Here is a 20,095-nt window from a genome sequence, read left to right on the forward strand (position 1 = left end):
TTTCATATCAACCATATTCGTTTTCACCATAACTAGTTCAAATGACTCAAATGAACTAGTTAGAGAGTTGTTCAATTGCAAGGAAATCTTATGTACTACACAAGACACAATTGAAGCAAAGATGATTTGATTCACCTGAATCGGTTCATGAACTTTATAGCCACGGTTTGCAAACTGCATTCCTTAGTCTTTTTAAGTTTAAGTTCAGAAATCATCTTTAGATATATAACCTTCTTAAGTTCGCACACTAGGTTCGGGGACTTAAGCAACCGGGCAGAGTTTATAAACTCCAACAGAAAATCTCGGCAAAGACTTTCCGCCGGTTCGCGAACTGGGTTCGTGAAAGCAGCTAGTTTGTCAACTCCAGCAAAATTTCTCGGAATGAGAAGTTCGGCAGTTCGCGTACTTGGTTCACGGACTTGGCAACAAGCCATTCTTCCGGTTTCTCTTGATCAAGAAAGTTCGCAAACTTTGGTTCAAGGGATAGGACTTATGCACATATGTGTTTCCACAACAATATTTATGTCTATCATTGGTTATGTAATCTAAACTCTCATTCCAACCATTGAAACATTCTTAGAGGACGTTATACAGTTGTTACACCATTTCTCGTCAAAGCAATTTTCAAAGTGATTGAAACATATCATGACTTACGTAACTAGGTAAAGATAAACATGGTCGAAACGAAACGCTTACCAACACATATTTAGAGATATAGATAGGCGAGGTATACTCGACTCGAAATACCAAATGTGTATAATCTAAGTCTATATATAGCATACAACTTTTTGTCTCAAGAAGTACGAGATAGAGTATATAGACTTTTGAGTGACAAATAAGTTCAAGTATTCACATACTTTTTTGTCAAGAAGTTCCACCGGTTCCTTGAGTTGTTCTTCTTCTTGTATGATGAATCGCCATGAAGTCCTTGAGCTCAACTACACTTTCTATCCTAGTCCGAGACTTATCTATAGTATACTAGAGATCAAGACTTATAGTTTTGATCACTAACATTGACAAACATGCTTGAGATCGCAACGCATGCGAGTTCGACCGAGCAATGCTCTAACAATCTCCCCCTTTTTCAATTTTAGTGACAAAACTATCAATACATATGGAATACAAAAAAGATAAAGAAACTTTGGTAGCTCTTATTCCACATGTCTAATCTTCAACATTCCTCGAAATCTTCGTCACTTCCAAGTACTCCAATGATCCCAAAGGTTGTAAGTTTAGCATCACCGTTGTTGAAGATCCGTAGCTATAACAATGAGAAAGCATCGGACTCGATCATTGTTATACAGTGTCATAGTGTTATTACACAGTGTCAAAGTCCAATTGTATCACAACTTCAACAATAATACTATGGTGATATGTATCACTCCCCCTTAGTCAATACTCCATCTCACATGGAAACCACTCCCCCTTACACGATGATCCGAAAACCATGTTTATTTGTAGTGTGAACTACATATTAATTCTTCCCCTTTTTGTCAATAAAATTGGCAAAGGTACAAGAACGGGATCATAATGAAATTTCCGTAAGAGACATTTCATGAATAAAAGAAAATACATACCATCTAATTTAGATGAAATCATATAGCCGAAGCTAATAGCATTCATCAAGGAGTTTAAAGATACAAGATAACCCCTTTAAAATTCCACAGCCGCACACCCCTCAAGATATGACCATTAAGCACAAGTTCAAAAGAAATCTCCTCCATTAGATGTCATTCCCAAGGGAACAACAAGAGCGACCTTAATTTCAAAAGAAAAGAAGGATTTTTATTGGACACCAAAAACCATGAGAATGACTTTCTATATCCAAAAACTCAATCAAATTAATCACAAGTAAACCCATGATTAAATTAATCGGAATACGCAATCAAATTAAACACAAAAGTGATCAACTTAATTGATTATGCTCGAAATAAGAGAACTTACGGAGCATACGACTAACATAACCATTAGAAAATTAAAAGGATAGTCGTTCATATACTCAACATAAGAGGAATCTTATGGAGTATGAAAATGCTCAACTAGATTAATTACTAGAGAACCCATAATTAATCTAATTAGAATACACAACCAAACTAATTACAAAAGTAATCAATTTAATTGTCATTTGTTTTGCTCGACATAAAAGACTTATGGAGCAATAACTAAATAATCAAACAAGATGATTAATTTAGTTCAAGAATGCTCAACATAAAGTACCTTACGGAACAACCAACAAAGCTAATCAAAAATCAATCAACTTGGTTGTATCGTGCTCAACATAAGACACATTACGGAGCCTCACGGTATTACGTAAAATATGGATCAGTGAAGATTAATACTGTGGAATACACAAGGATTCATTCTATCTTCCATCACTATTTGCATAACGATATTTAATAGACATAATCCTTGAACACAAAAGATTTTAACCTATCTTCCATCAAAGAATTGACAATATAATCTTAACTTTTGTATATGTCAAAAGTCTATTCATCCTTAAATCAATACATGAATACCGATCATGAACGACTTTACTTTTGACAAAATATGTGATAATATAGTTCACGGACGTAAACACCAATATCCCATAACAAATTGCAATATAAAAAATCATAAAGATTAAATACTGCAAACCATCATCCTCCAAATATTTTTAAAATTTAAACCAATAAACCTAAAAAAGAACAAGAAGATGAAAAATAATAGCTACGTGTAGTCACAATCATTGCTATTCGAGCACTAGTTATTCTTCCAACTAAATCAAAAGAAGACTCACTAGGCATTGTAGATCTTTCTCAGAGCATCTACAGAAAATTCCTTCTCATTATTGAAAAACCCATTGATTATGGGGTCGTCCAATTCCTCTAGATCTTCATAAATATCAGTTAACTCACTAAGTTCTCTTTTTAGATCACGCAGTATTCTTGGTCAGAGACAACCTTTGTTCATAGTGAGTTATCTCTTCCAAAGAGGAAATGATTCGAGATTTTAAATCATTTCGCTTGTTGATGAAAATTTTCACCATGTCTCTAGCACGACAAACAGAAAAAAGACAGTTAGAGGAAGAACCTTCTCCATTGATTGTTGACTTCTTATTTATAATTCTCGAGGAAGTGATTCCTTTGCACAGATGTACATTGACTGCTTCTACTGCATCTCTTTTGGTAGTACCTCTAGTTACAGGAGCCATGAGAACGTAATTGAAAGAAGGAGAAAACAAACAATAAAAGGAGATTTATAAGTGTCAAACCCTAGACCATTTTGACAGAGTCTTCCAAGAATCTAAAAATAAGATTACCTACACAAATTGAAATTCACGAACATTGACTTGAGCCACTTCTCAGACACTTCTCATCTTTCCCAAGTTAAAGATGAGAAGGCAAACGTCACCATTCAGTTGGTGACCGGACTGGCCAAATGCTGACTTCCCTTGTTTTTTCGTGACTTGTCACTGTTGGTTGTGCTAACATATTTCTTACTTCTTCTGAAATATTTACCTTGCTTATCTTTATCCAGACTCACTCTTTGCATGTTCTTTTGAAGTTTGGTGACTCTTTTGTTGCTTTTCTTGAATCTCCAATAGGTATCTTTATCATGCCTTGAGTGTCCACAGAAGGAGCAGATCAATGTGGATTTTTCATCTCCATGTAATTTTTCCTGTTTGACACAACACCCAACCATTGTTTCCTGATTTGTAGAATCCATCACTTTTGTTGTTTTGCTTTTGAATCATAAACCATGATTGTTCCAAAAGGATCTCTGACCAAACAACATTGCTGCAATTTTGTCAGAGCTTCCAGACAACCTTTGCAGATCATCTCTGGGAGAATTAATCTCTTCTTCCTTTAGAGACATGGTTTTGACGAATTTAATGTGAAGATGCTCTATCTCAATATTTTTCGTCTGGAGTGATGATTCAACATTCCTCAAGGAGGCTTTAAGACGAAGGTTCTCTTGAAGAATCTCTTTATTCATGAGATCGACCAACTTAGTGTAAAATTCAAGTTCCGAATCAGAAGTTGAAAGAGAATCTGAAGTAAGGGCAGTAAATCCATTGCACCAGTTAGACACATCTGAGTTATATAGAGAAGTATTGTCTTTTGTTTAATTATTTTCAGCAACCAGAGAAGATGGAAAACCTGCAAATCTATTCTTCCTTTTTATTAGATTCTTGACTTCTTTGACTACTAGTGAATGATCACATTCATCAGCCCAGGACAGGTGAGAGGAAGACATCTCATGTTTTTCCATAGCGTTGAGTGCGAAAATTTTTCCTGTCTCTTGATCAATAATTCTTAACTTTCCAATTAGCGAAGTCTTGGAAAGTGTATCAGGGTTATTTCCCTCAATGATGGCATGCTTCTTAGAATCGTATCTTGACGGCAGCGATCTGAGGATTTTTGTCACAATGTCCTTTTCAGGAATGGTCTTACTCAATGCAAATGATGCATTAACAATTTCAGACACTTTGTGGTAAAAATCATCAATCAATTCATTATCTGTCGTACGAAGATTTTCCTATTTGGAATTCAGATTTTGAAGTATGGCTTCCTTTTTACTGGTATTTCCTTCAAATACGTTTTCTAAGATATCCCAAGCATCTTTAGACCTAGTGTAATTTAACACATGGTGCTGAAGGTGTGGGGGTAATGGCATGTATGATGGCATTCAAACCGTCGGAGTTTTGCTTTGCAACAAGTAGCTCGGTAGGACTATATTCACCAATATTCTTGGGAACGTTTATATCTCCAACTACCACGACGGGAGCACCATAGCCATTAACAGCATATACCCATGGGTGAATATCACGCGCTTGAAGAAAAGCTCGCATATCAATTTTCCACCACAAGTAATTAGAGCCATCAAATACTGGTGGTACGTTAATAGAGATAGTACCTCTGTCCATAGAGTCAGATCGCTACAAACACAGACTTTTAAGGTATTAAACGTGTTTTCCGGCTCTGATACCAATTGAAAAAGCGGGGGTCTAACAACACCACCCAATATTTCGCTTAGCAATCTGTATGGACAAACTCGAATATACTTTTAATAGAATCAACAAGACTCAATCAATTAAAAGTACATCAACGATTTTATATCTCTCTCTCTTGATTTGAATTCCTCAAACAGAAACTGCGAGTACTAATCAAATATAAGGAATAACTTGGATGGTACCAAAGACCAATATCCAAGGATCAATCAATGACAATCAAAAATCAAAGGTTGGATTACTCTAATTGATGATCTAACGCGTAACCTGTATTATTTCAATTATAAAGATAAAACAATATAATGCGGAAACTGAAATAACACAGACACCGGAGATTTTGTTAACGAGGAAACCGCAAATGCAGAAAACCCCGGGACCTAGTCCATATTGAACACACATTGTATTAAGACGCTACAGACACTAGCCTAATCCAAGCTAACTTCGGACTGGACTGTAGTTAAACCTCAATCAGTCTCCCACTGATAGAAGGTACAGTTGTACTCCCTACGCCTCTGATCCCAGCAGGATACTGCGCACTTAATTCCCTTAGTTGATCTCACCCACAACTAAGATTTGGTACGACCCAAAATCGCAGGCTTTGACAATAAACAAATATGCCTCACACGGACAAGTCTATCAAAGGATCAATCTGTCTCCCACATAAAAACCCCAAATTTTTTGTTCCGTCTTTTGATAATAATCAAGGTGAACAGGAACCAATTGATAATCCGGTCTTATATTCCCGAAGAACAGCCTAGATAAATCAATCACCTCACAACAATCTTAATCATATGGTAGCGAAACGATATGTTGCGGAATCACAAACAATGAGACGAAGATGTTTGTGACTACTTTTTATATCTTACCTATCGGAGATACTAATCTCAAGCCAATCAATCAGATTGTACTTGTATGATAGAAGATGCAAGATCAGATCACACAACTACGATAAAAGTAGTATCGGTCTGGCTTCACAATCCCAATGAAGTCTTTAAGTCGTTAACCTGGTTTTAGAAAAAGAAAACCAAAGTTTAAAGGAGAAACGACTCTAGCACGCAAACTAGTATCACACGTGAAGTGTGGGGATTAGTTTTGCAGAGTTGCTAGATGTCCCCTTATATAGTATTTCAAATCAGGGTTTCGCCTTGGTCACAAGGCAAACAATACCCACCGTTAGATGGAAACCTGATTTAGATTCAAGAAAATATTTTTCAATCGTTAGATCGAAAACTTATCTTGTTATACACAAATGAAATGCACGCTTCCAGGTTTGTTAACCGTACCCAAACGTGTACATTGTTGGGTTAACAATAGTTAACCAAAAGGTTAGCCATATGAGCATTGCATACCAACCATATTCTTCTTCACCATAACTAGTTCAAATGACTCAAATGAACTAGTTATAGAGTTGTTCAATTGCAAGGAAATCTTATGTACTATACAAGACACAATTGAAGCAAAGATGATTTGATTCACTTGAATCTGTTCATGAACTTTAAAGCCACTATTTGTAAATTGCATTCCTTAGTCTTTATAAGTTTAAGTTCAGAAATCATCTTCATATATATAACCTTCTTAAGTTCGCACACTAGGTTCGTGGTCTTAAGCAACCGGTCAGAGTTTACAAACTCCGGTATAAAATATCGGCAAATACTTTCCGCCGGTTCGCGGATTGGGTTCGAAAACGTAGCTAGTTCATCAACTCCAGCAAAATTTCTCGGGATGAGAAGTTCATCAGTTCACGGACTTGGCAACAAGCCATTCTTCCGGTTTCTCTTGATCAACAAAGTTCGCAAACTTTGGTTCAAGGGATAGGACTTATGCACATATGTGTTTCCAAAACAATACTTATGTCCATCATTGGTTATGTAATCTAAACTCTCATTCCAACCATTGAAACATTCTTAGAGGACGTTATACAGTTGTTACACCATTTCTCGTCAAAGCAATTTCAAAGTGATTGAAACATACCATGACTTACGTCACTAGGTAAAGATAAACATGGTCGAAGCGAAACGCTTACCAACACATATTTCGAGATATATATAGACGAGGTATACTCGACTCGAAATACCAAATGTGTATAATCTAAGTCTATATATAGCATATGACTTTTTGTCTCAAGAAGTAGGAGATAGAGTAGATATACTTTGAGTGACAGATAAATTCAAGTCTTCACATACCTTTTTGTCGAGAAGTTCCACCGGTTCTTTGAGTAGTTCTTCTTCTTGTATGATGAATCGCCATGAAGTCCTTGAGCTCAACTACACTTTCTATCATAGTCCGAGACTTAGATATAGTAGACTCAAGACTTATAGTTTTGATCACTAACATTTACAAACATGCTTGAGATAGAAACGCATGCGAGTTCAACCGAGCAATGCTCTAACACAATGAACATTTTGCAGGTTAAATGCGAGTCGGTTCCAAAAATTTGAAAGTCCGGTTTTTGAGTAGCGTATCAGAGAGTTGGAGCTTGCCAAGCGGGTCGAAACCCGGTTCCTTGAAAGTTCAGATTCTATGGTCCGTCACAGCTGTCGTCGATAACATCTCCACCACAGTCGCCACTACCATCATCTTCAAAATTATCTCCACCACTATTGACGTATCTTTCTTCACCACTAGAAACTCCAACCCCAACATCATCGACACGACCACCACCACCACCAGCAACATCATACTCCCCCACTATTTTTCTTCACAACTAAAAACACCAACAAACAATATAAATCTAAACCACCACCGCCATCAACAGTTTTTTTTTCTCTTCAAATGCCCTAATTTAATTAATATTTCTCAAATTCATGAAATCTAAGAGAATTGGGGTGTTTCTTTCATCAATTTCGCAAACTATGCACTCGTAAGTATCCTAGCCCTAATTTAATTTTTTATTTTAGTATCAGATTTCATCAATTTCACATGCAGTGGTTGTAATTACATGAATGTATATTTTTTTTGAATTTTAGTCTGTCTTTTTCTTGCATAAGAGTTCTTGTCCCATTTAAACGTGGATGAAATCGATTTCACCATGTTTTAAGTTTATTTGAATTTGCTTTCATCCATGTTTACTGGCGATGAAACTGATTTCATCCCTTTTGAAATTGAGCTGATCTTGAATTTGTTTTTATACAAGTTTAAAATAGGATGAAACTAGTTTCATCCTGTTTTAGATTGAGTTGAATTTGTTTTCATAAAAATTTAAACTAGGATGAAAACAGTTTAATCCTTTCTAAGATTGAGTAAAATTTGTTTTCATCCATGTTTTAACCAGGATGAAATCATTTTCATCTAATTCAACATTGGGTTGAACTTTGTTTCACCCATATTTAACTAGGATGAAAATGGTTTCATTCTATGTTGGTTGGGTTGAATTTGGTTTTGCTCATGTTTAAACTTAGATGAAACCGGTTTCACCCAGTTTTGGATTGGGTTGAGTTAGGTTTCCCCCATGTTAAAACCAGGATGAAAATGGTTTCATCCTGTTTTAGATTAGGTTGAGCTGGTCTATGTATGATATTTATAGACCTTAGTCTGATTTCACCCTGTTTTTTTTTTTTTTTGAAACAACAGAACTTTCATTGAAGAAAAGAACTAGATTGGTACATGAGTTTTATCTTCACTTAACTGAGCTCTAGTCGAGAAGGTGAATAATTATTCCAGGAAACAGAAAAAGCATTCTCTCTAGCTAATATAGAGAGGATTTCAGCTACCTTATTACTTTCTTTTGGAATATAAGAACATTTCCAAGAGCTATTTCTAAGAATTAAAGCTTCGATATCCCTAATCATATTTAGAAGTCTCCAATCAGTTGAAGCATTGTTGTTAACTGCTTCCACAATTGTCTTTGCATCAAGTTCGAAATGCACTCTCTCCAACTTTAAGCTTTGAGCCCAGTTAACTGCTTCCCAAGAACCCGTACATTCCATCTGTGCAGCGTCTCTACATCCTGTCAGATAGTTGCACCTTGCGGCTTGTTGTTCACCTGCAAAATTTCGAATTATTTATCCAATACCCCCAGCCTTAGTAGAATTTATGAATGAGCCATCACAATTAATAGTAGCAGTATTCAATGGTGGAGAAGAACAGTGAGCATCAGTTAGACTAACTCTACTGGAAGAATTAAGTGTCACAGTTTTTTGAGTTAGGTGGTCACTGATGAAGCTGCGACTTTTCAAGATGATTCTTTCAAGGAAAGGGTTAATGTTTTGAAAAGCTTTATCACATCTTCTTGTCCATAAACACCATGCAATGATAGGTCTTCTGCATATTTCATCTGTTGCAATCTTCTTCTCATGAAGGTCACCAAACCAGCTCTTTACCCAATCTGAGAAAGAGACAGTTCCAGTTGAGATCCAACCAGTGATGGAGAACCAAACTGCCCTTGATAGGTTACACTCCATTAGGAAATGAGCTGGGGTTTCATGTTCTTGCTGACACAAAGAACAAACATCTGCAATTCCAGGCACTTTCGTGCTTAGAATGTCTCTTGTTGGTAGAAGAACTGAAACTGCTTTCCATAAGGATTGCTTTATTCTGGGAAGTAAAGGTATAACTTCCACATTGTTTTGTTGATCTTAATCATTCTTGTCCCTACTGTTTCTGAATTGTGTTGCTCTTCATACATCTTCCTATAAGTTGTTTACACAGAAAAAGTACCATATTTTTCAAGCAGCCAGACAAGCCTATCCTCTTGAGTGTAGTGAATCTGAATACCAGAAATAATATTGACTGTATTAGGTTCGAATAACTCTTGTAGAAGATTAATGTTTCAATTCTTGTTATCTTGATTGAAGAGTTGATGAACAAAATTATATTGAAGATGCACAGTTCAGCCTTGCTTTGGAGTTGGAGGTTTCATAAAATCTTGGATCCATCTATGCTTCCAAATTAGAATCTTCTTGCCATTTCCCAGACACCAGCAGCTATTTTTTTGAACAAATTCTAGCTCGGAGATCATGCTTCTCCATGACCAAGTGGTATTTATTTTTTTCTTAAGATTGGAGAGGTCGCCATCTGCAAAGTATGTAGCCTGTAGGGATTGTACCATCATAGAATATGTGTTTGAAGCAAGCTTCCAAGCAGATTTTGCAAGTAAGGCTTTATTGAAAATGTTCATATCTCGAAAACCTAACCCACCTCTTCTTTTGGCCTCTGTGTTCTTCTCCATGTGATGATGTGGTTACCTTTGCAAGATTTTTTATTCCTCCATAATTTCTGTTGTTTTGAACTCATTTGTTTGATAATAACATCCGGAAGTTTAAAACTTGTCATGTGATGAATTGGGATTGTGTTAGACATGTTCTTAATCATCACTAATCTAGTAGCTTCTGACATATTACTTCCATTCCAGTTGGAGAATCTGTGATCCATTTTATCGCAGAGAATAGAGAAAGGAATATGTTTTTTCCTACCCAGAAAGAATGGCAGTCCAAGGTACTTCTCATCTGAGATATTGAGAGATCTAACTTGTAAAGAACCACTGATATTCTGACAATTCTCAGGATCAAAATTTGAGATGAAGAAAACCGTTGATTTATTGAAATTAATCAGTTGTCCTGAACATTGAGAGAACTGATGAATCGCTTGAAGAAGATTATGCACCTGAGTATCATTAGCTTTGCAAAACAATATGCAATCATCCGCAAAAAATAGATGGTTAATTTTTGGAGCAGAGCGTGAAATTTTCATACCTGTCAATTTACCAGTCTTCTCACAATGAGATAGAAATCTAGATTATGATTCCATAGCTAGAATGAATAGGTAAGGCGACAATGGATCGCCCTGACGAATACCACATATAGGATTGAAAGCAGATGTAGGAGAACCATTAATAAGATTAATCTCAATATGAGTTGTAGAGATGCATTGTGAGATAAGTTGACGAAATTCCTCTGAAAAACCAAAGTGCTTCAGTATATCCAACAAGAAACTCCATTCTAGACGGTCGAACGCCTTAGACATGTCCATCTTGAGTGCTAGATGGCCACTTACACCTTCTTTTTTCTTTATTGCTTGAACGATTTCCTGCACCAGGCATATATTCTCGGAGATTAGTCTCCCTGGTACATATGCAGATTGCATAGGAGAGATGATCTTCGCTATATGCTTCTTCATCCTTAAGGAAATAAGCTTCAAAATAATTTTATAAACCGTATTTCACAAGGAAATCGGACAGAAATCTTCCGACTTGTTGCGTATCTGAACTTTTGGTATCAGAGATACTCTTGTGTTATTTAATTGTTGGAGAAGAAACCCTGAATGAAAGAACGATCTAACCATGTTGCATACATCTTCCTTTACCACTGACAATTGAGACATATAAAAGCCAGGAGGCAAACCGTCGGGGACTGGAGAGGTCCATGGCTCCATTTTCATGAGTGCTTGGTATATTTCATGCTCAGTAGGGATGGCTTCCAGAGCTTCATTATCTTCCAAAGAAATATGCCTTAGAAAGTGCTGACTGCTAGGAGGATCTGATGTAATCATGATATCTTGGAAGTGTTTTTTGAGAAGACCAGAAAGTGAGTCTCTGTCACTACACCATGAGCCGTCAGGTGCCATCAGTGAATCGATTCTATTTCGAGATCTCCTGCGATTCATCCTGATATGAAAATATCTTGAATTCATATCCATATCATTAAAGAAGTGATCTTTATATTTTTGCCTATTTGAACTAGCTTGAATCTCATTGAGCTTTCTGAGTTCACCTTCTAAGTTAACCACGGCTTCTGTGTTATATCCATTTACATCTGCAGCTTGTAAAGTATTTAGTTCTGTCTGAAGTTGTGCTATACATTGATTGATATTACCAAAAGAGTCTTTACTCCAAAGAGATAATATGTGCCTAGTATTAGATAACTTGTTTGATATAACAAAAGCATTAGAACCAGAACGGGTAGAGGACCAAGCAGATTTAATATGATCGATACAACTATTATGTTTAACCCAATGCTCAAAAAATTTCCAACTTCTACCAGAAACTTTATTGTTTTTAGTGAGATCTAACAAAACAAGAGTGTGATCGGAACCATTTTGATGTAGATGATTAACAATAGAATCTGGGTATGTTAAATACCACTCACTGTTACTTAGGGATCTATCTAACCTAGACTTAACCTGACCAGTACCGTGTTTGTTGCTAGTCTAAGTATAAGGGTTTCCACAAAAACCCAAGTCAGATAAATCAGAGTCTTTGATAAGTTCTAGAATATCACTAGGTGTAGTATTACTAGCTTTAGAAGTTCTGTCTCTAGGAGAGAAAGTAACATTTAAGTCACCAATAAGAACCCAAGGTTTAACAATAGTGCTATTAAGGTTTTTAATGAGAGACCATTGAGCTACCTTTTCATGAGTGTAAGGTGTTCCATACATACAAGTAAGGTACCATTCCTTTTTGCAAGGATCATTAGTAACCCGAGAATAAATTATCTTTTCATCCTGATAGACAACATTTAAAGAGAAACCATATTTCCATAGATATAGTAGACCGCCAGTTATACCAACTGATGGTACAAAGATTTTATTTGGCATTCCTAGGAAATTAGATAATCTCATGATCCTATTTTCATTAATTTTAGTTTCACAAATGAAAATTATATCAGGGTTATGCAGATTGTTGAGGTATAGAAGGTGGTCTCTAGTATCTCTTCCTAAAAAGCCTTGACTGTTCCAGCTTAAGATTTTCATATTGAAAAAAAGTCTAGAATTATAACTAGGTATGCAATTAATGTGGTGTAAACCCGTAGAAGAAGCTTGCTGAGTAATAAAAACGATTAAGAAGAAAATATTAAGAAAAAAAAATGTCGTTGGATTTGGAGTCAATGTAGCCTCATCCATAGCATGGGGATTCTCCCTTGTGTTGTTCTCTCTCTCATCAATCAGATCGTGCTCCATGTCGTCAAACTCAATAGCAGAATTATTCCTACCAGTATTTTGTACGTTCAAGATTTCATTATTCTCATAAATAGAGTCAGGTTCTTCTTCTTCATTGCTTCTTGATCTTTTGGGCCTTCTGTTATCCTCTGGATCCTCACCTTGTTCTTCCATTTGCACTTTACTAGCTTCACAAATTTTTTGGACTAACAAATCTAAATCTTCACAGATTTCCACCCCATAAGTTGCAGCCAAATCATGAAGATATGCGATGTATTGATCATTTGTATATCTTCCTATTTTCAGATCATGAGATACATTATCACATTCATCCTTGTTATGGTATATGACCCAACAGCGCGGACAAATGTTATGTGGATGACGCTCCCAATGATATCTGACCCATGTAACACTACATGCTCTTGTGTTCCACCAGCCCCCCTGAATAGAGGCTTGCTTAAGTATATTTTTACTCTTGATAAAATCATGCTACCATAAGTAGGTCTGCAGTTATCAGGTTTAGTCCATATTTTTGGACCTAATTCGACTAGCGCTTCATTGATAACTTACACCGAGTGATGTTCAAGCAGTAATTCTTTGAATTGAATTGTCCATTCGTGATGTGAAAATTTACAGTCTTTTAAAGGAATAGTATCATCATAAATTTGTAGATTAAGATGAGACTTACAAACATTCCATGGGCTTCTCTTCAGTACCGCCTTCATCAGTTCCTCAGTGGGGAATTTGAAGAGATAGATATTTCTGTATAGAGCTCGGATCTCTCTGAATTTGTAAGGTTTCCAAAGACTTTTAAGTTCTTGCCTCACCGTGTCTGTTTTCATTTGGTCCTCATTGAACAATTTTCCGAGCAAAGTGTGACCTCTTTCTTCTTTAGCTACAGATAAAGCTTTCACTGAACCAGCTGCACGCCTTATTTTCATAGCAGAGATGTCTCTGATGTTAGCTTTTTGAAGCTGGTTGGCGATAGAAGAGACATGGTTTTTTGAAGTAATAGCCATTGTTATTCCTTGAGTATTGTGCAAAAACTTTTCCAGAAAGATGTGAAGACTGAATACCCCCCTTCCTTGGTTATAAAAAGTGATAGTAGCAGCTGGATAACCATAAATGGTTAAGAAAAGATATGGAGAATCTCCTATTTTTGGGTAGTTTATAACTGCAATGAATTTTTTTGAATATTTGGCATTAAAAGAGAATAGGGTTGACTCTGATTGCTGGAGATGCGCTTTGGTAAGTTGATAAGGTTCAAAAACCACACTGATTGGGTATAAGTTTCTTGCGCATTAATCGTACAATAGCTGTAATGCCGCCAATCAAGGGGTTTCAAAATTTGAAAAATTATTGGCTCGCGAAAATTGAGAGAAACTTGACTCGAATCAGAAGATATGAGTTGCCAACTTGATGCCTGTAAAACTGAGTTGAAACATATGAATCATAAAAATGATTTCCTGCAACATACTGGTACATATTATAGGAATCCATCATGAGAATGACGGGCTGCAAAACTGCTGAAGAAGACAATGTGCATACTGCTTTTGAATGGGACAATAATGTCTGTGAGAAGAGAAGAACAATACAGGTCCATTAATGGATGCTCCCCATGTTGAAAAGGATGAGGTCCTCTCAAAGAAAATTAAGTATTCATTATCTAGTTTGAAGCGAATCAGATAAATAAAGAAAGTGTTTTGATCATAATATTCAAAACACGCAAAGAAAAACTAGGGAAAAATAATAAACATGAAAAAAACTGAGATGTTAAAAACAAATGACTAAAAGAGGTAGAAAAATAAGTAGAGTAATCAGATAAATTGAGGTAAAGAATTCATAGTGCAGATTTTTTTTCTTTACACTTGATTTAACAAAAACATCAAAGATTTCTCTTATATCTCCCAGTTTTCTAGAAATCCTAGAAATGAAAACAAAAAACTAATAAAATTTCCCCTTTTCATTTTGCTAGCTCGGTTATTAGAGTTTAAAGAAACAGACCCCATAGAAAAAAGCTAGCCAACTTTTTTGTTTCGGGATGACAATTGGTTTTTCTTTTTTATCTTTTTTTTTTGTTCTTTTTTTTAATAGAAACTGGATGAAACTGATTTCACTCATGTTTCAATCGAAAACTCAGTTGAAGATGGATTTTGGTGGATGTGTTCAGTTCGCAAGAGTAGGAGTTCGAGTACGCAGAAGAAGAGAAGAATTGGCGGTAAGACTTAGAACTGATGATGCTTTTACGAGGAATTAGAAGAAGGCAGTGAGAAACAGATAATGTTGTTGCTATGTTGGTAACTGGAAGCTGAATGAAGTGCAACTGCATTTGCAAGTAAGAGAAAGAAGGTTAGATGATTGTGAAGGTTGTTACACTAGAGTTTTGAAGGAGTTGAAGTTCGTGAAATGGAACTATTGGTTAGCTGAGAATGGTCAGTGGTTGATGGTGCTGAGTATGGAGATTGTTCTTGCTGAGCGCCAACAACCATGAATGAGTTGAAAATACCGTGATCAAATTTGGACTCCAATCAGTATTCAAATCCGAGATGGAGAACTGGTAATTGAGTGTACTGATGCTGCTAATCGACTCAGGTAAACAAGAAAGTAAATGTGGTTGTTTGCAATAGCTTGTTGTTTTGAAGTTGTACTGGTTGGTCTGAGATGATGGCTCAAGTGGTTATACAAGAGTTGCAGTTGAGCTAAACGATGCAGGGATGTTCTAGTGGTGCTGAGTTTGATTGGTGAAGCTGAACTAGAGTACAATTTGGATGGGAACTACAAGTGAAAGGCATAGATGGTGTTTAATGTTAGTTGCAGATGTTGTTTGTGTATGAATGCAGTTGCAGGTGGCTAGTCATGATGTTTGTAGTTTCAACCCATGTTGTGGGATGTGCTCATGGTGGTCTGGTAGAGATTTGGTGGGATATTTTAGGCTAAGGGATATTTTAGGTAAACCAAATTCTTTTCTTTTTTGTTTTCTGGGTAGATTACCCATAATGGTTAAATGAAAAGTATATTTTCAATTCTTGTCTAATTGACCAGGAAATGTGGTTTTTGAACATCTTTTTCACCCAGGAAATGTGGTTTTTGGTCTAATTGACCAATTTTGTGGTTTTTGATCAAATTTTGGATATCTTTTTCACCTAGGAAATGTGAAAATTGATTATGATCACATAGGATTTCACCGGGAAAAGAAAGCAAGAAAAAAAACCAAATACGTGAACGGCACGATTCGAACCTGCGTGGGCAGAGCCCACATGACTTCTAGTCATGCTTCGATAACCACTACGGCACGTCCACACGGTTGGAGTGCGGTAATATTAGCTCAAAGGGAATAAAACGCAACGACTGCACCAAGCAAATGCACCATAACCCACCACTGACGGGTTGGCTAGTACCTTTTTTGTACAGTGAATATTATTCTCTCAACTTTCACCTTTGAATCTGTGTAAACCGTAAACCCCGTGACCCGCCAAGTAAGTTCAGCTTTCCTCTCTTGCGTGTTAAAATGTATCAAACCAAATCCGAGATTGAGATGTCATAAAAACACTTTAGATTGTGTATGGAATTGGACTCTTTTGGATTATGGTTAGGGCTGCACAACGGGTACGGTGGGTAGGATATGTTTTATACGCGTCACCCTACCCATTTACTGGCAGTTAAGAAAATCTTTACCCGCCACCCTACTCGCCAAATAATGGATAGGGTAGGATACGATTAAAAAACTGGCGGGTAGGGTAGGGTTGGCGGGTATGGGTAGGGTATGTGCACTCCTACGTAGGATGGGTAGGATATGGCATATACCCGCCACCCTATCCATTTACTGGCGGTTAAGAAAATCTTTACCCGCCACCCTACCCGCCAAATAGTCGATAGGGTAGTATACGGTTAAAAAACTTGCGGGTAGGGTAGGGTATTTGCACCCCTAATTATGGTTTCAGATTAGCTTAAAATTCCTTGCTCCTTTGCTCACGAGAGATTTCTCGGGACGAGGGTTAATCATTTTTGATGGAAAATATAGCAATGCCATATTGTAACCCAACACCAAGTTTAGGGTAGAGTAGATGGATTCTGATTCTTGAATCTGTTTCTAAAGGTCATCGGTAAACCGATTCTGACTATCATTGCTCATATACACTGAGCTCCTAATGCTTGCAAGTTTTTTCTCTTATGCTGTTTTTTTTTTCCGTTAAAAAAAGAGTAAAAAGAAAAAGAAAGTATACATTTTCACATGGAAAAGGAAAGAAAGAACAAAAGACAGAGGAAATCAATATAACCCTTATAAACACATTATATATTGATTAAAAGATAGGTAAGACATGCAACACAAACATAAAAGAAACACCCTAACTCTCATACTCTAGCTTGTGATGGAATAGTTAAAAGAAGATCCATCAAGCAGAGTTGGAGAAACTTGTTTTTAATTTTCCGTTAGTTAGATGAAGAAAAAAAACTTCTATATATAATCTAATTATACGCTAATAGTGCGATTTATTGGAATAATAACTTGGTTATTATTTCTAGCCAACAAATTAGTAGCATGATGAAGAAGTTTCTTCCTTTCTTTAATGGCTGGATCTTGTAACAACAATACTTTGTCTTTGTCTCTTACTCCAACCATGTGCAAGTAGTCTCCATCTTCTCTTTCTTTCCCTTTAAACAATACCCTTTGTTCTCTTGGTTCCAAACCTGTCACCAGTGAGAGTATTATCTTCAATTCTCCTGCAAAATCGAATAACCAAAATACAGTTAGTACCCATAACACAATACATCAAAATTAAAACTCAACGTGCTGTCATCTGTATCTACATATGAAGAAGATATGTACGAAGCTAACGAGTATGTAGAAGTTTTAAGGGTAATAACACATACCAAAAGTTGAGGTAGAATCAATGGAGATATCATGCCATCTTGACTCAGTTGCAACTCTTATTGTGATCAATTCTCCTCCGCTACTAATGCTTCCTCCACCGTCTCTCTTTTGAACAAGCATTCCACCTGGTCTAAGTTCCCACTTGATCTCACCAATACCGCCAACATTATTTGCACCACCACTGCTGCTGCTGCTGCTAACACTACTAACACTTCTATTAAGCTTAGAGTTGCTCCTGAAAAATCTCTTTGATCTCAACTTCATCGTTCTTTTTTTCTAAGTAATCTCTACTTTTCAAGTTCTATATTTTTAGGCCTTTGTTCAAAAAAAAAAAGAAAAAAGTTCTGTATTTCTCTCTCTCTCTCTCTAAAACTTTAAGATGGCTCTGTTGAATGTGACTTGCTTCTTATATACAAGCAGTGGCTTGTATTAAGACAAACCATCCGATGATTAAAAAGACAACACACCGCCCCCCAAACTATAATTTTTATGTGTACCAACAAATATATATTGGAAATAATCTACGAAAGAGAACGGTGACACGTGGACCGGGATATGGGGGGTGATTGTTGTGCCGTTTTTATGGGGGGTAATGCACATGGGACGGGACACTAGTTTGAAAACACGATTGGTGAAGGACTAATCAAAGCGTAATGCCGAACAAAAACTCACATATTATTTGTCGGTTGGTCTATTAATTATTGTTCATAGGTTTTTGTTTGGTGGTGGGGTGGTGGTGGTCGAATTAACTTAAGAACTAGGTTTTTAGGATTTTACAAAGACATCATGATTAGATCTCAATTATGTGCTAACCCACTACCTGAAATTGAACTAATTGTTTGTTGTTTAATAAAGACAGTTTACAGACTCCTCATAAAATGAGTTAACGGAAAAATGCATTCGACGTTTAGCAATATTTGCGCAAAGATAACTAACAAATCCATAAAAGACATGCTCGATTAACAAACAATTTCAATGCAGAGAACAAAAACTTAAATATACGTCTTAATCTCGTTAATAGAAACCAAACTCCTTATCAACTAAAATGTCCCTAGCTCGTTGGTTTGTTCAGGAGTCTTTCGAACCCATTGGTTATTAAGTAGTTTGGTGGCATATCATTTTTAATTTCCATTAGAGTTTTGTTGTTAGTTTAGATATATTTGGGGTTCTTTGTATAGATTAGTATTATAGTGGTGGTTAGCTATCTCTCCCCATGTGAATGAGGTAGCTAGGAAGGAGAGATCAACATCTCTCTATCTCTAAGTCTTACCTAACTGCGATATTCAGATTAAGATGAATATACATATGAAACGCTTTTCTTCTTTACAACTAATTAGTTACGTTAGTTAATCGATGGGTTCCACAAAAAGATTTCAGTTAATAGAATGGCAGTTAGTTATCTTTTAGTTGAAGAACGCGTTTACCAAAATTGAGGCTCTCTTTACAGAGTAGTGAAGCCTATTCTTTATAATATGTATATTAAAAATTAGGACACGCTTTGGAAAAATTCTGCCAGAAAAGTTAGGTTATCTCCAGCCCTTCTCAAGCCTGATTAGAATGATTCAGCCTTACTGCCCCCATTAGGCTGTAAACGAGTAACACTTTTATAATTGATTATGATCTTGATAAGGTTGTGGAATTTGCCAATCTCATAGCGGTTTTGCACTTAGGTTCTGGTGGATGTAGATACCTTACAAGTAGAGTGTTAAAATAGTTCCATTTGTGCTGAAATTGTTGACTTGATATTGTTTTGATCATCTTCTTCATTTAGTACGATGTTGATGCATTTTAGGAGCACCCTAAAACTTTAGCAGATTGCTTAACCTCGCCCGTTCGTCTTCATCACAAATTTTTATAATTTTCTTTTTCTTTGATCAATAAAGATTATCACTGGTATCATCATCCAGTTATTTTACCATTATACTATGGTGGCACCGGTAACTTTTACAAAATTTCAACACCACTGTATGGTAGACATCTTTCCTTGTAAAATTTTCAGAGAATACTGATTATAATTATCTATAATCACTAAATATAGTACAGAAGGGTCATTTCATGCTCATGCTCGATAAATTTTGAGGTAAATCAATCCCCGGCAGAATTTTAACATGGTACTAGAACTAGGCTTGCTAGGCTTGCGTGATGAATGAAAACTCGATGGCTATCCCATGCCCGTAACAATGTGTCAGAGCCAATGGCTACCATGCCGTAGAGACAGTATAAGAGTATTGCGGAAGGCATTATGAAATTTTCTTTCTGGTTTATGTGTACAGTGAAGGGAATGCATGATGGGAGTTGTGGGTATTGTCTCTCCACTGTGTTACTAGACGCCCATGGAAAAACACCTGGATGAGATCCGA

General features: G+C 36.4%; 2 protein-coding genes across 2 annotated transcripts; both read right to left on the reverse strand.

Moving 5' to 3' along the window:
• Nucleotides 1-8,991: 8,991 nt before the first annotated feature.
• LOC113305951 lies at nucleotides 8,992-13,036 on the reverse strand. The gene is made up of 5 exons (XM_026554941.1): nucleotides 12,160-13,036; nucleotides 11,267-12,048; nucleotides 10,783-11,119; nucleotides 10,127-10,680; nucleotides 8,992-9,420 (listed from the first exon to the last, which is right to left on the reverse strand). The coding sequence occupies exons 1-5, from the start codon at nucleotides 13,034-13,036 to the stop codon at nucleotides 8,992-8,994; spliced, it is 2,979 nt and encodes a 992-aa protein (XP_026410726.1).
• A 4,084-nt stretch (nucleotides 13,037-17,120) lies between these two features.
• Nucleotides 17,121-18,119, reverse strand: LOC113304528 (BAG family molecular chaperone regulator 2-like). The gene is made up of 2 exons (XM_026553661.1): nucleotides 17,735-18,119; nucleotides 17,121-17,584 (listed from the first exon to the last, which is right to left on the reverse strand). Exons 1-2 carry the CDS (start codon nucleotides 17,997-17,999, stop codon nucleotides 17,334-17,336), a joined length of 516 nt encoding a protein of 171 aa, XP_026409446.1. The 5' UTR covers nucleotides 18,000-18,119; the 3' UTR covers nucleotides 17,121-17,333.
• Nucleotides 18,120-20,095: the final 1,976 nt, after the last annotated feature.

This window comes from Papaver somniferum, chromosome 8 (genome assembly GCF_003573695.1).
Source record: "Papaver somniferum cultivar HN1 chromosome 8, ASM357369v1, whole genome shotgun sequence".
NCBI classification, from domain to species: Eukaryota; Viridiplantae; Streptophyta; class Magnoliopsida; order Ranunculales; family Papaveraceae; genus Papaver; species Papaver somniferum.